General features: G+C 36.7%; 2 protein-coding genes across 3 annotated transcripts; one reads left to right on the forward strand and one right to left on the reverse strand.

The window, feature by feature from the left end:
• Positions 1 to 5: 5 nt before the first annotated feature.
• lovit (loss of visual transmission) lies at positions 6 to 4,186 on the reverse strand. 2 transcript variants are annotated; one of them, XM_089070515.1, is made up of 7 exons: positions 3,199 to 4,186; positions 2,695 to 2,957; positions 2,303 to 2,548; positions 1,882 to 2,132; positions 1,680 to 1,805; positions 1,066 to 1,461; positions 6 to 818 (listed from the first exon to the last, which is right to left on the reverse strand). In XM_089070515.1, exons 1-7 carry the CDS (start codon positions 3,396 to 3,398, stop codon positions 423 to 425), a joined length of 1,878 nt encoding a protein of 625 aa, XP_088926641.1. In that variant the 5' UTR covers positions 3,399 to 4,186; the 3' UTR covers positions 6 to 422. The 2 variants fall into 2 exon arrangements, with proteins under 2 accessions (XP_088926641.1, XP_088926631.1); XM_089070505.1 differs by having other exon boundaries at positions 1,066 to 1,485.
• Positions 4,187 to 11,444: 7,258 nt separating this feature from the next.
• Positions 11,445 to 15,698, forward strand: LOC105422824 (synaptic vesicle glycoprotein 2B-like). The gene is made up of 11 exons (XM_011632354.3): positions 11,445 to 11,586; positions 11,914 to 11,970; positions 12,210 to 12,371; positions 12,447 to 12,609; positions 12,956 to 13,077; positions 13,143 to 13,381; positions 13,741 to 13,967; positions 14,340 to 14,557; positions 14,789 to 14,948; positions 15,035 to 15,162; positions 15,526 to 15,698. The coding sequence occupies exons 1-11, from the start codon at positions 11,583 to 11,585 to the stop codon at positions 15,579 to 15,581; spliced, it is 1,536 nt and encodes a 511-aa protein (XP_011630656.2). The 5' UTR covers positions 11,445 to 11,582; the 3' UTR covers positions 15,582 to 15,698.
• The last annotated feature ends 529 nt before the right edge of the window (positions 15,699 to 16,227 follow it).

The raw sequence follows: 16,227 nt of genomic DNA on the forward strand, positions 1-16,227 counted from the left end.
CTAAATAGCTATTTCATCAGTATATTTATGAAACACTTAACAATTCGTATATAATTAATACAATAAATATTAATCAACAGTATTAAAAAGCTAGTAAAATATACGTTGAAACGATAACGACAAAGTTACTTAAACGAAGCGGACAAAACTATAGATGAGGCAATCACTAAAATTGACAATTATCGATTAATGTTTAGTATAATGATAATTAATTGGCCATGATTATCTTACAAATCTATTCTCCATTCTCCACTTTCCAACTTAACACATTATCTCACAATTATTTGCAACTAACGAAACATTTTACATTTTGTATGCGAATGTAACGACTATTCTACTTTCTTTCACGCAGTCGATGGATTATGGACAGCTACATGAAACATTACAATTAATCATTGAAATGATTGATTGACAAGCGAGATTCACAGATCCAGATACATGATCTGCGTGGCTGAGGCTGCACCGCATATTGCCAGAATACTGGCGACATAGACCACCGCCGCGGTGGTGCCTGTGAGGCTGACGATCGTACCCAGGCAACAGGATAGCAGAAACTGCGCCAGGAATACCATAGAAGAGACGATGGCAACGTCAGTTCCCAGGCCGCGCACGAAACCGCCGGAAATCGCATCGCCCGCAGTTGTTAGGGCAAAAGTCGAGGATGCGTGATAATGCGCCACCAATAAATAGGGCATAGTAAACAATGTGGAATACATGACACCAGCGGTCCACGAGAAGATGATGACGCCCACCGGATGTTTCGTCAGGGCCATTAGGAGCATGCCGATGCTGTAGAAGAGCAGTCCGTATATGTAAACCTGGATGTGCATGAAAATATTTGATGAGACCTTGCAAAAATATCGTCCAATCGTTCGCGGATTTTATCTTGAGAAATTAATTATTTATATTTGCAATTCTATACTCATAAGATTTTTCGAGAATCAGTACACGTGACTTATCATCTAAAAATCATTTTATATTATAAAGCTATTAAAGAGAGAGAAATAGATAAATAATATCAAATTCAGACTGACGAGCACCAAGATTAAGTGTAACGGAGCTTACTTTACGTGCCCGGAAACGCTGGATCAGTCGCTCGATGATCAGCGAGTAGCATGAGCAGGATAGGGAATACATGGACATGCCCCAGCATCCGAATCGCACACCCTCCTCATAAAGCTCACGCTCGTCGGTGTCCATGGGTGCCCGTGGATTCCCACCGAACACCGCCTCGCCCACAAAGTCCGTAAAGTACAGGGAGTAGCATACGTGTGCCATCCAGCAAAATAGATTCGTTAGACAAACCTGGCGAAGACTGCGCGGCATGTAGACAATGGACAGCAGATACTCCTTCAGGGTCGCCCTGTGATTTACTTCACCCCCCCCGATATCGTCGAAGCCGTAATTGACGTGGCTGCCTTCGGGAATCGGACGTTCTTCGGGAGGATCGGAGGGCTGTGTCTGGAGCGGACGGAGGGCGAATTCCTTAATTGATAATTTATACTAGCGTTTATTAACAATCATTCTCTAAAAGTGTTTTCACTGACTTTTCAATCTTATTTTCACGATGATTAGATAGCTCGGCGCTTTTCATTTTAATCTCATGCTATAAAATAAAAAAATAAGAACGTAAAATAAGAAATTGGATTCAGATCTCAGAGAATAGGTTCGGTGCTCACTTCTGTTTTCGAAGGAACTTCCGTTTCGTGTTCTGCATCGAGCGCACCGTACGTTTTCGATTCCTCGGAGATGATCTTCTCGCGTTCCTTTCGCTCGTCCTCCACTCTTTGGATTTCTTCCGTAGCCTAAAAAGAATATCAGTTTTATCAAAGGAAAAATAAAATGGGAGGATGAATAAAATTTTGTAGAAACGCCCTTCACCCTCGACTCATCTACTTGACGGTACTGATCTCGTTCGAGTAATTCGAGAGGGATCTCCTTGAAGCTGGTGACTGTGCAGATCACGCAGATGAGGAAGATGATCGTGATGAGAGTGAAAGTCGCGTGCAGATGTCCACCCAGCAGAACACCGAGCGAAGTAACGTCCCAATTAATGCCGCCCAAACCGTAGCCCATGAAGCCTCCCAAGCCCGCCATTATGGTGAACGTGCTTAGACCTTTCGCATGATCCTCTGAACAATTCGGACGTTAATAAAATAGAAAAAAATATCTTCTAAATTTCGTAAAATTGCATAATTATCTCTCGTCTATTTTTTTCGCATTATATATTTAAGAGAATTAAATTTTAAAATTATCAATTCGAAAAAAAACAGGACGTACTTTAAGTCTTAATATATCTTACCAGGTATAGTGACGTCGAGGAGATACGCTCTCGCCGGGCTCTGACAGGCGTCGGCGTCGAAATCGAGCAGCACCGTGCCGAGAATAGTGAAGAAGATGCCCCAGGAGTGCGAGGAAGCCTTTCCAACGGGTTCGGGCGCCTCCTTCGCCGTTGTGCGATGTCCAAGTGGGATCGTGTCGTTCGTGCGGAATGGCGTGTCGCCGAATAAGTAACCGATATGCTCGCCGTTCGGCACCAAGATGAGACCTACGAAAATGCGAATGCGTAACACCTCAAAGTTTCCACCAGAAGAACATCAAACAAATTTGTATTTGGATAGAGGAGACAGAAATGACAGGTATAGCAAAAGATATTTTTAAATATTAAGATGAATAAAGGAGCCTGCGCCTTGCCTATGAAGACTCCGAGAGCCAACAGGAGAATGAAAGGTCGCCTTCTGCCAGACTTGAGCCTACAGCGATCGCTCATACTGCCGAGGATAGGCGTCACGAAGAAGCCTACGAGGGGGCTGAGTGCCCATACCAGAGTCATGTGCTGGTGATCGACACCGATCTTGAGCAGCGTCGGCGAGACGAAGGCGGTCTCCGCAGCGTATGAAAACTCGATCCCCATTACCGCTGCCGACACTCTCACCAGTTCGGCGCGGGTTTTCTTTCTGGGATTATTAGAAAAATAGACAGAATAGAGAAAAAAAAATCTAATCAAATTATATTATATTATAATTCATATTTCTATACATAAGCATGAGCAACATAAATATTAAATTATAATACCGAAGTTTAATGCATAAAGCTATTTTAAAATTGTATACGTTAAATTGTGTTATACTTATGTAAGAAATTAATCTAATAATGCACTAATGTATGTTCGAAACTAAACAAAAAGGAATTCTTCACCTGTAGATGTGCGAATAGTCCTCTAAAGTGCGCTCCAACTTCGGTGGCTTTCGTAGATGATTTCTCAATCCGTCCAGGCCTTGATTCAGATTCAAGCTGTCTTTCCACTCTTTCCACACGCTCCATCGTTCCCTGATGGTATCGCGAACACCATGAATCCTACCCGTGAGTCCCTCATACTCGTGCAATTTGTCCACCATGGTCAACTCTTATCTCGCGCGACGCAGGCTGAGCGATATAACGTCGGGGCACTCGCGTGTATTGAAATGCATTATTGTTCAAAGAGGCAACACCGCGATCTAATCGCGATTTTCATGGTCAACTCTTTCTCGCGAAATGTTATAAGCGTACAATTGTAAAAATATCGTTAAGCAATTCAACAGAAAGCGCAGTTTAATTTAAAAGCTTCGACTTTACTTTCTAATTTATTTCAATAAACATGAAACGTAAATATAAAATAAGGACGTATTTTTAATTTAATTTTTTATCGTTTTTTGCATGTCGAGTAATCAACTTGGCTTTATTATAATATGAGGCAGATCTCTCAAATTAGAAAATTCCACGTTACATTTTACATTAATTAAATATGTGTAATCAGAGTGATGACATGGCGCGAAAAGTTCTCGAGCTTAATCGTTCCAAACTCGTTCGATTCTGTCGTTGACAGAACTTCGGCAGAAGTACGAGTCGCTTGCGAGCCGGCCGGAGCACATCGCGACTCGCGCGAAAAAAAACGCGGACGCGGACGGACGACGGACGACTGATCGAGCACGCCTGCTGCAAGCTCGTCGCGGAAGCAGGCACGAAAGCTCGAGAAAATTGCCCGCGCAATCTCAGGAGAGGTGTACGCGAGAGTGGGCGGATCGTCGATCTCCGACTCGCCGAAGTGAGCCTTCCGCGTACCATCCCCCATGGGGGATGGTTTGTTGTCCTCGAAATCCTCCCAATTAACATGCCAGAAACGATCTCTTCAATTTCAGGAACAGGACTGAAGCAGGAAACGTAGAGCAATATTTATTACGGCGTCACTTTTTGTGGAATTGATGTGCTCGAAAGAGTAAAATAAGAAGATTACTTTATAAGTTTTTATCAACAAGAAATATCAGAAATATCAAGGTTCCCTTACGATTGGCCGAAGAAGAGATTTCTCGTTATCAATGTCTCTCCCATCCTAGAGCGTGTCCTACAACGATCATTTTGTCTCTACGAATAGATCCGGAAAATTCATTGAGCTTTACTATTGCATTTTTCCTCGTGGCAAGGAGGTTTACGTGATGTTCAATAAGGGAGAGACATCTCTCTCTCTCTCTCTCCCTCTCTTTCTCTTTCTCTCTTTCTCTCGGCATACACAATCCGATTACCGGCGTGTAGCAGTAAATACGTCTCGGTAAATCGAGCAAACACGAACAGGTCTATTCATCTCGTTCTCTGTAGCTTTCTTTTTTACTATCTCACTCTCGCCAAATAAATAAATCACAGGACAAACGACGGGTGGATAAGGAAATGGATGAGTTTTATGGGGACAACGGTGAATCGATCGATACACCGTTTATCGGCCTAATACGTAGCTTCGACCAAGGCCATTCACGCAACGAAAGCTCCACACTTTGTAGGTCTTCATGGCCGCTAACGTTTTGTGCTCTATATCTCAGACGAAGCTTCAACAGTGTCAACCTCCTGAATTCTCTTTAGAATGTCGTAAAATTAAATCGTAACATCCCGGAGGGATGGCTTCTCAGTCCTTCTTTTTTTATCTCTACGTAACATCTGTAAAAGAATCTCTTAAAAATATGTAAATTATCTTATAATATCATATAATTTTTTTTAGAATAATCTTTTCCGAATAATTTCTCTAAATAATATATCTTACAATAAAAGTGAAAACTTTTTGTAAAAAAAAATAATGCCTTTAGCATTTAGAAAGAATAGTTTTGTCGATTTAAAAAAATTTGATCAAATATAGATCTAAAAATAATTTTATTAGACTAAAATAATTATGTAAAATGTTTAAACTGGTTGCTGGTAAAAATTATTATCACATTTAAGCGTTTTATATAATTATTCTAATGATCCAACGAAATAAATTTCAGATCTGTAAAGTGATTGATTAAATTTTTCGATATTTCAAACAGAATCGTTCTTTTCATGTATTTAATTCTTCAGTGATCAGTAAGACATGGGGGAAGAAGCTTCAAAATAAATAAGGATCTTGCTTTCTTCGATGCTTCTTCGAGCTTTAGTCTTGGACTTACTCTCAAGCTCTCGCGTTTGTAAAACATTTAAAATCAATTCGCGACGATTTCTCCGTCCTCGGAAGTAATACACCTCGAGTCTATTTCTACGAAGGACGGAGAGAGAAGCCGATTGAAAGCACCCTCTTTCCTCTGCCCTTTAAAAGAACGCGAACGAGTGCGGCAGGATACAATTTCCTCGCAGGAAATTACGTCCGCGAGTCCGCGCGTAATCAGAAGAGAGCTTCATTAACACGCGGTGCTATTTTCCGCGCTTTTAAACCGCGGGGGATCAATATTCATTGTCGCTGCCATGTTGACTGATATCGTCGACGATGTTAAATATTCGAGGGAACGCGTTATCGATGATGAACCAACGGGAAAGATGAACCAACGGGATTTCGTATCGCAACCGGACATGTTCAAAAAGTCGCGATGAGATTTGGAGGTCCTGGAAGAGGGATCCGAAATGTCACCGGAATGGTTTCGTCCAAGGGTGTCTAATCGAGGAGAATTTGATGAGATGGATGGATCAACGAGAGACAAACGGAGGCGTTCACGTGCGTGCATACGTCCACCTGTCGTCTCGTCGATTTGCCCGGCGACAATAGAGTCGCAATTAATAGTTTTCGCTCGTACCTTACTTGTTCTAATTAAGGCATCCCGGGTGTTCCGACACGCGCCAATCGTTTCCGCAGGGCCGGCGCGAAAGATCGGACCGGATATCTTCAAGAAGAATCTTTGATTTATCATTGAAAATAATAATTACTTTAAAAATGTATTCACATCTATCTAATTTATTAAAAGGAATCATATCATCTTTTTAAATAGATACGATTTTGTTATTTCTAAATATCCTTTTTCAATTCATTGAAAAAAAAAATTGAAAACGAAACTGCAAACAGTTTCTAAATAGTTCTTATCAATCAGAATGACTTTAACTAAGGTCATTAATTAAATCTTATTAACAGACACTTTCTTTTCGAATTTTGGAAGATTTTACAATTACATACGTTCGTGTAATTTTTTGTTGTATATGTTTTTTTAAAGATACATAATTTAATGATTTAGTAGATACTAATTTTATTTCTCTCTTATTTTACTTTCATTTTTTTAACTTGAATTGTACAAACATCTTAAACTTATAGCTTCATTATTTTCAATATTATATTATGTGCAATTTGCGAATAAGATTAAATTCCATATCTTTCTCTGTTCCTTTCTTCCTCAGAATTAGGTGTTATCGACTTGATATTGTCTCTATTAAAGGAAGAAGTATCTTAAGCCTTTTTCATAAATTCCGATTAATTTTATCTAAAACATCAACAAGGAAGCGACGAGGGTTTTTTTGATATTTGTTGATATTGCTCGATTCCTTCATTCGTGTGTTGCTCGTGAACCGTCAATGAACCTATCGTGGCGCTGAAGAATCTATTGTCGACCCTGCGCATTCCTTTGCTATTGGCCCATATTCGCCTAAATATCGCATCGTACCCAAAGCAGTTAGGGTCGCGGCCACCGAAAGTGGTGAATGGTGAGACCGTTGTCACCCGTGAAAAAATATCGCACCCCTTCGTTGACATATCTCGCTCCGATTTCGAAGGGCTTCCGTGGTACTCCAAGATCGACCACCGCACGCGCCTCTTCAGCATCTCTCTGAGGAGGGTGAGAAATGTATCTGTTCTCTCTTCCCTTCAAGCTCGTTTTATTTATACGTTCGATCACAAGCAGGGGCTAAAAAAACAAATCAACATTCCGTTATTGATTACGCGATTGAATAATACAGTTCCATGACAATAATAAGATAACAATAAGAAAAAAATTCATCAAAAATGTTGCGTGGAATAAAATAAAAATATCACTTTGATGATATCAAGATTACCAGACCAATATTTTGCGATACTAGAGATATCCAGAAGATTAACACCAAAATAATTATAATGCTGACGACTTACCGAGCGAATTGATGATTTGTGTGAATTGATGAGAAACTCCTTGCGGCAATAATGATTAAAAAGAGACTAATCTTCTTTAATCCTCGGTGCGAGCCAATATAATCGAATAATCTTTCAATCTCTCTTCCAAAGACAACGATCTTGGTAGCTGCGATTCTTTGTGTTTTCCTGTATTACATCACTACGCAATTAGTAGACGATAGGATTAATCGGTGGCACCCAAATAAAGGAATTCTCAGTTATCATGGCTGAGATTAAATCTAGACAACTCAAATCGGATAGTCGCAATCACGATACTTATTTATCCTCGATAAGAAACATATCTCAAGTGACACTTTAAATACCTATAAATGTGATTATTATTAAACATTTTAAAAGTATGTATGCAAACACAGACACTCCAACACACTCTTAAAATAAAATAACATGCACTTGTACCACGTTCTCCAGGAGATTTTAGAAGATATAAATATAAATATAAACTGAAGTAAATTATTAATTCCAATTTTAAAAGCCAAATTTATGATATTAGAAAATCATCAAAAGCAAGAAGTAAAAAATAATTCTTTTGAGAATGCAAAAGCTTGAAAGTGTTTTATTTTAAATCGGATTTGTCTTTAGTCTTAATGCCTTATCGAAGTATTAACTTCTACAACTTGATGTTTTTTTTTTTTTTAAAACCGCATTGCAATTCTCTCTTTCTAATCTTTTATTTAATTGATTTTGGAAGAGAGATATATTTTATATAAATAAGTATCAAGATATATCTATGCGTCATCTATTTTTGGATTTTCCACTCGTGATCGCAATCGAAAGTCGTGCACGTGCCCGTCAACGAGTCTTGTCAACATAACGAAATCGATCGATTCTTTTTAATCGGCATAAAATATCCACTCTCAAATAATGAATGATTCAAACATCCGCGAAGAGACTTTCCCAAAACATCTCAATCATAAGTGAAATCTCTCGAAGTTTCCTGAAATTTCTAGAGAAAATTCTAAGGTAAAAATTTTAATGTTCTAATGTTCAGTCTTCTCAGAAAAATATTTTTAAAAACGAGAACTACAATATTTTTTCCCGGCGAAGGTCCTAAATTTTTAATTCCTTTAGAATGACCGCAGTTAGAAAAACACAGTGTTTAGTGTTAGGAAAATTTGAAATGATAAAGAAGACAATGACTAACGCTTTTCGATTCGGATACGCCTGAATGTATAATAATAATAATAATAATAATAATAATAATAATAATAATAATAATAATCTTAGATTAAATTTGTAAAACCTTACGATCGTCGATCTGATTACGTAGCTATTTACGCACATCAAATTTGTTTCCGATCAGATATGGACCCCGTTGTCGTTCACACAAATAGCGGATTGCGCATTGAATCTGTTTCGCTGCAATCGTCGTCGCCTACATTTTCCAGGGATAATACGGAATTGCTCATTTTATTTTATATTCCCAAGACGGCGACGACGACGGCGATCACGACTTTATCACGTGGAAAGTTCCAGGAATTCAAAACACGGGATTAATCGCGCGGAGGTGATGAATAGACAAAAAAGTAGGCCGCTTCCCTATTCCCGCCGATTGCCAGATAATGCCGCACGTAAAGACCTTGTTTGTCAGGAAAGAGAAGCGCGTTAAATAAATAATACGTAAGCGATGGGGGAGGGTGGTGTTTTTCACGCGCCACCGTTTTACAATCTTTTAACGTCGCGCTGGCGTTTTTACGAGTAAATCATCGGTCACGGTTTTGCGAACGTGATACTCTGAACGTTACGGAGATATATGTTAGGATTAAAGTATTACGTTTTGATGTAAAAGGTCTGGCATATCGTGTCAAGTAAAATTGAAAACAGAGTGAAGCTTCTCAGCGAAGCGCGAAATTGTCGCCACGGGCTTCGATATACTCGTTTCTTCATCCGAAAGAGAAATCTTTTTAAATCATTTTTTCGAAGACCCTTGACATTCTAGTTTTAATTAAATAAAATTCAACAGAAAAATATTTCGCATTGTTCCAACGCGAATTTGAAATTTTCTCCAAACACATGAAATTTCATGAAACTTCGAGAAACTTCATGATTGAGATGATTTGGAAAAGTCTTTTTGCGAGCGTTTGAATTACTTACTTCGCCCATTAAAACTCGAAAAATTTAAAAAAAAATATATAAAAAAGTATTTACGGCTCGATCCTCATAATTATTATTAATTATTTTTTTAATTTATATATAAAAATTTAATAAACTTTGTTACTGCCATCGACTTACGTGTTGTTACCAATAGACTTGCAACAGAGTTAATCAAAGCTAAATAATTTTGTCACGTGAATGAACATAAAAATGATGCTACATTACTTATAAAACTATGCAGGTTGTGTGATAATTTTTTAATTTTTAATTTATACAAAAAAATTTCACAAAATTACCTGTGAAATGGAACGTTCTAAACCTATGTATTTTTATCTTAGCTACATTGAACATTCGTGAATGTCGCGATACCATCTTACGAATATTCATATCCATCACCATTCCTTTATATTCCAATACGAGATATCACATATCTTTGACATCATAGATCTTCTGCATGACGTATCTCGATAAGTAATGTTAATCCTTGAGATCAAAGATTGTTAGTATCTTTTATATTTAGCGTTCAGCATCATTCTCATGCCAATTCACGGAACAACGGATTTGTTAATATGAATAATGATGATAAAACGTTATTAAGATATTGCACAGAGAGTAAACATATAAAAAGAAGTATAATAAATATATTTATAATCATTGACGCAATCAGATAAATAATAAAAAAATATATTTTGTATTTTGATTTTAACATCTACGATCCTTACAAATTGTTTCATGGCGTAGCTTGAACTCGGTAATAATTGAATTAACAAATAAAAATTTATAAATAATTTATTGCGCGGCAAACGTTGAAAATATTTGCCGCAGATTTATTATTAATTTGATGGATATATAGTGATAAATAATATATTTGTAACTGATATATCGCTATAATAAATTAATATGACAGACATCCTTGGTGCCACATTGATGCTGCACATTTCTTATCTCTTATCAGCTGAGATCGGGCAAAATAATGACGTAATAAAATATTACGCGTGACACAATTTCATGAAAGGATATTATCTTGTGAAATCGCGACGAAATAATAATGATCAAACAAACGATATGCCCGTCAACTTCCGTGTGCTCGGATCGTAAATTACGAATCTACGAAAGTTCACGTCATAAATATAGCAATCATTCTGCAGGCAGAATGCATCCTGAAATTCTGCATGCTACCAAAAATTGATGAAAAAATGTTAACCGAAAGAAAGACATGTAAAATAACTTAAAAAAAATATAGTTTATTAATAACGAAATCAGAGATAACAAACCAATGCAGATTATAATACGATAAAAAATCCATAAAAACGCAATCTTTATTCAAGATGTTTTTAGCTTTAATACAGATTATGAATAAGACCATAAATTAAATATACGAGTCTTTAGTAAACAAGTAATTTGTGTTAAATTTATATTTAATTGTTTCAAATTAGCTATTAAGATCGCCGAGGTTTCTTATCGCACCTGACCCTTGTATCGGTCTTTCCTCCTTTCATTTCCGAGTTGAAGTCATTGTAAAGAGCATTTTTACATATCGATAAATATCTCACTTTCTTTCCTCGGGAGTTTTATCATTTTGGGAAAAGCCGAAGGCCCCTTCCAGCCCCTCTTCTTGCGGAGGTGGATGATATCTTATCTCGTGTCTCAGTCTTAGGCTCGCTCCGGAAGTCAAGGTGCGCGATTCGTGGTCCATGATCATTCGCTCGATCGCGATCGTACGGGAAAGCGGCTGATTGCCGATCGTCCGTCTTCCTTTCCGCAGAAGGAAACTTCGCGAAGGAAGAGATAAAATTAAGAACTTTCACCCGCCGATACGCAAATTATCGTTCGTCGATTGAGGCGTCGGTTCTCCATCCGAGGGTAGGCCGTCAAGGGCGGAATCCGCGGTAGCGACGCCGACAGGATATCACCTCGGGTGTTCACCGTTCACCAATGAACGCGGGGCATCGTCCTCGTCAGGGACAACACCGCGGCAACTGCAGCAGCAGCACCAGGAAACGACGGCACTGCGACGGCACGTCTACAAATACCTACAGGACGTCCAGCGACTTGAGTGGCGATCATGGGTGAGTTCCCTTGTGATTTTTAACTTTAATTTTAATTATTATGATAAACATTATACGATATATCACTGTATGAGTAATATAATTTAACAATTATAGATATAAATTTTTTGTTTGGCTATTCTGCGGCTTCTTTGTAAAAACTTTTATATCTTACAATCATATGTTTTAATAATTTCTACTCCAATATATATTTATATATTATATATATATATATATATATATATATATATATATATATTAATATATTTTCATTGAAAATAATGAAGATGATTTGATTAAAGGACATTATTCAAATTTTTTTTAAACTTTTTAAACTTTTTCTTATAGGACTCGACTTCCTGGCAGACGGCGGTGCCGACTTCGAGCACGCGATCATCGTGACAGGTAAGAATATCGAGAAGAAACGAAAAATCTGATGACACAATTCGAGTTTTCGAATTTCCATGTGTCCATTCTGCAATTAATTCTGCAAGTTTAGTCTCAGTTTGAGAAAGATCACATAACGATTTGCATGCTCGGATTATTGAGAAAATCTAGATACAGATCAGATTTCTCCTAGATCACGATTCACGATTATCATCGATTAATAATTCGTGAGTCTCATTGATGTCAATGTCCATTAGGTTTTGGAAGATTTCACTACACGCTGCTGACCATCTGCGGCCTGATCTACATGGACACAGCGATCGGCGTGACGATACTTTCGTTTGTACTTCCAGCGGCACAATGCGACTTGGAGATGGACTCCACTGCGAAAGGTTGGCTGACCGCCTCTCCAATGTTAGGTCGGTATTTCTGGCCATATTTCTCGTTAACTGTATTTATTAGGAAAAATCTTGTAGATTAAAATATCTTTGCAGGTATGTTGATCGGGTCATATATATGGGGATGCCTGGCTGACACGAAGGGCAGAAAAATCGTGTTAATAGCTACGCTGCTGATGGACGGTATCGTGGGCATCGCGTCCTCGTTCGTCCAATATTTCTGGGTATTCCTGATCTTTCGGTTCTTCAATGGCTTCGCGTGAGTACGCAGAATGGTGTTCGACGAGAATTAATTTTCTGTTGACAAAAATGTCAGGAATTACACAACTTTCACACAAGTTATCACTAACAAATTAGAATTCTATTGAAGTAAAATCTATTTTTTTTTAAATTATCAAGAAATATGCTTTGTGATATCTATTTTTACCTATTTATACTTCTCTCTGAAGTTCAATATACGAAAAAAAAAAATCTTTTAATCTTTGATTAAATAATTATAATTCAAAACTGGAACCATCTCGATGTTTTTGCCTAGAAAAAAAATTACCTCTGAATTCATTAAGACAAATCTGATATTAAAATTAAGATTAAAATTCGTTATGTAGTATAACCGGCGCCATGGGCATTTGCTTTCCGTATCTCGGTGAATTTCAACCCACGAAATATCGTGAACGCTGTCTTTGCTGGATGGAGATGTTCTGGACGGTCGGTGTAATAGTTTTACCACGTAAGTAGATCTTATTTTTTTTTAAGAATCCAAGAAGCTGGCATCTAAAGCGAAGTAATTTTCAGTGATCGCCTGGTTGGTTATCCCCATGAACTTTACATTCATCAGCGAAACTTTCTACTTCAAATCCTGGAATCTCTTCGTCGCGCTCTGCGCTCTGCCATCGCTCATGCTTAGCTTGTGGCTGTTCGCCTTTCCCGAAAGTCCAAAATTCCTGCTGGAGTGCGGCGAGACTGATGCCGCCCTCGAAGTATTTAAATGGATCTACTCGCGAAATACTGGCGCCGATCCTGAAACTTATCCGGTAAAACATTATTTTAACTTTTTCTTTTTAAATAAAAATAATGAAAAAGAAAATGATTCCAAATTTTTTATACATTTACTTTTTAATAAATAATCAAAGAAAGAAGTTCTTCCTCGATTATTTCATATAGTCATATCATTTTGTAAGCAATAATAATTGATAATATTAAATATTGTTGTAAAAATGTCATGTATTTTTATATAAATATTGAACTCTTTAAATCGCATATTAAAAAAATTATATTAAAAAATTATTTTTTAAATATTCTCAATGTTTTTCTGAGAATTCTTTTAATATTTTTAAAGAAATTCAATCCCAAGTTAGATATATCTCATTTCATTTTCTCTTTTTTATTTCAGGTAAAGTGTTTACAAGAAAAAACAAAGCATCAGGATAAAAGCACCAGGTCACTGAAGTTGCACAAGCGGAAGGATCTGAAAGTCCTCTTCGCGGAAATATATGATCTGACAATCGCACTTTGCAAGCCACCCTATCTGCGCAACACTCTGCTCGCATGCGCCATTCAATTTGGACTTACCAGCAGCTACTACACTCTGATGGTCTGGTTCCCAGAGTTGTTCACCAGGTGATTTCATCAATTATCATGTCTCATCTTGCATCTCCATAAATCCTTCGAATTTTTAAGTTAAAAGAAATTTCTTTAATATAAAATATGCTTTAATATAAAATTACAATAATGAGAAAATATAACTAGTAAAAATATAAATAAATAAATTCAAAGAATAAATTTTAATCCAGTGAAAACAATTTTCTTTTTTTTTTTAACTTTATTCTTCTTCGTCTACTTGAATTTTCATTGGCTTTCGGATCTTGCAACTTTATCTATTTTTTCACACATTATATATATATATATATATATATATATATATATATATATATATATAATTTATGATATTCCATTGCTAATTATAATCCTTGTTTGCATTATGTTCAACAGATTCGAGCAATTTGAGCATTTTAATCCCGGCGAAACCACGTCGGTGTGCATAGTGTCCGCTCTGCCAGACAACACGACCTTCTTCGATCCTTACGGATGCGACACGATAATCGCACCCTCCGTTTATCTGCACACCGTGTACATCGGCCTCGCATGCATTCCCGGCTCCATCATCTTGCCCCTTTTTGTGCACAAACTGGGCGCTAAATTTTTCCTAAGTAAGTAATGATATTCAACAATTCGGGACAATCGTGAAGAACGTGGAAGAAAAATTGAGAGAGAGAGCAGCGATAGAGAAGAAATTAAATTAGTTTTTAATAATTGAAGTCTAATCCAATTCTTTAAATCCACTTAAAATCCGTTTTCATTTAGATTTCGAGATCTTAATAATCAAATTAAACTCCAAGCATTATTAGAATTAAATAATTAATACTACATTGTGTTCTCAGTTGTATCGCTTGTGGTCTCCGGTGCGGTGACGGTGGGCTTTTACTACGTGGTGAACTCGACACAGAATTTGATACTCTCGTGCGTGTTCGAGGCCCTCACGTCCCTTGGGATCTCTCTAGTCTATTGTGTAATCGTCGATATGTTCCCGACGAATCTCAGGTAAGTAAATCGCAGCTTCTTAAAATTATACCAATTTGATTTTTCTTTTTATTAAAATCCGAAATTTATTGATCATGTTGTCACAGAGTGATGGCCGCAGCTCTGTCGTTAACGATGGGTCGTCTGGGTGCCCTGGTCGGTAATTTGGTGTTCGGTTATCTCATCGATTTAGCCTGCGTGATTCCCATTATACTCTTCGCCGCGTTTCTCTTTGGTAAGGAAAATCCTCTCTCTAATTTTATGACTAGGAAGAACCTTTAAATTTCTCCTCTAAAACTAATTAAAATTTAATTAATAATAATTAATAAATTTCAACTGTGCTCCACGAATTTGAATACTAAATCGTATTAATATTAATTTATTTAACTTCATTATTTTCCATTTGTCGAAATTTATCAGAAATTTTTGACTATAAGATTTTAAGTATGAACATATGAAATAAATTTAATGCCGTGATTTATATTATGAATTTGGATTCAATATTGGATATTTCGATATTTCACATGAGACGAGATATAAGTAGTATAATTTGATCCATGACAAATACAGTGAAATAAGTAAGTCGATTAATTTTCAGCCTGCGGTTTCTTCTCGTTTCTGCTGCCAAGAACTGGAAAAGAGACGCTCGAGTAGCACAGGGAAAATCTTTTCTGCGTTTTGCTCGGGCGACCTGAGGAATCTGTGCCTTGAATCATTCTCTCTTTTCTCGCGGTTGTATTTATTAATAAATTTATTTGTTAAAAAAAAGAACGCAAGTCTATTCGTATGTACCTCATCTCTGCATTATCTAAGGATGACACATGAACAGGAAACTCTAGAAGTGAAATTAAAATTTATTTAAAAGAAAAATGCGAATCTATTGGTATCTAATTGGAAAATGTCTGAAGTTAAATAGAAAATCTGATATAATTTATTTATTCGAATGTTTATAAAATCGGAAATGTAACTTAAAAAAAGATCTTTGTTGTCAATCATGTTCTTTAAGGGTGTTTCGTTAAACAATATATTTCAGAGCAATTAATTAAGCAACAAATTTAACAAAATTGAATTTATTAATTCAATCGATAGATTAGTTTTCAAGCAAAATTTTTGATTACATAATTTTTTGTTTATCAATCTTTCTACATATTAGTAAAAAATTAATTATTCAAAATATTAAAATATTAACTTGTTAGTTATCATTTGCGACGATTAAAGCACGAAAAATACAGCAATATAATGTTACAGAATTGCTATTGCAAGATAGAATTTACGTCGATAAGCGAAATTAAATATGCAA

The sequence above is a fragment of the Pogonomyrmex barbatus genome, unplaced genomic scaffold (genome assembly GCF_055798465.1).
Source record: "Pogonomyrmex barbatus isolate J1 unplaced genomic scaffold, ASM5579846v1 scaffold1, whole genome shotgun sequence".
Taxonomy (NCBI): Eukaryota; Metazoa; Arthropoda; class Insecta; order Hymenoptera; family Formicidae; genus Pogonomyrmex; species Pogonomyrmex barbatus.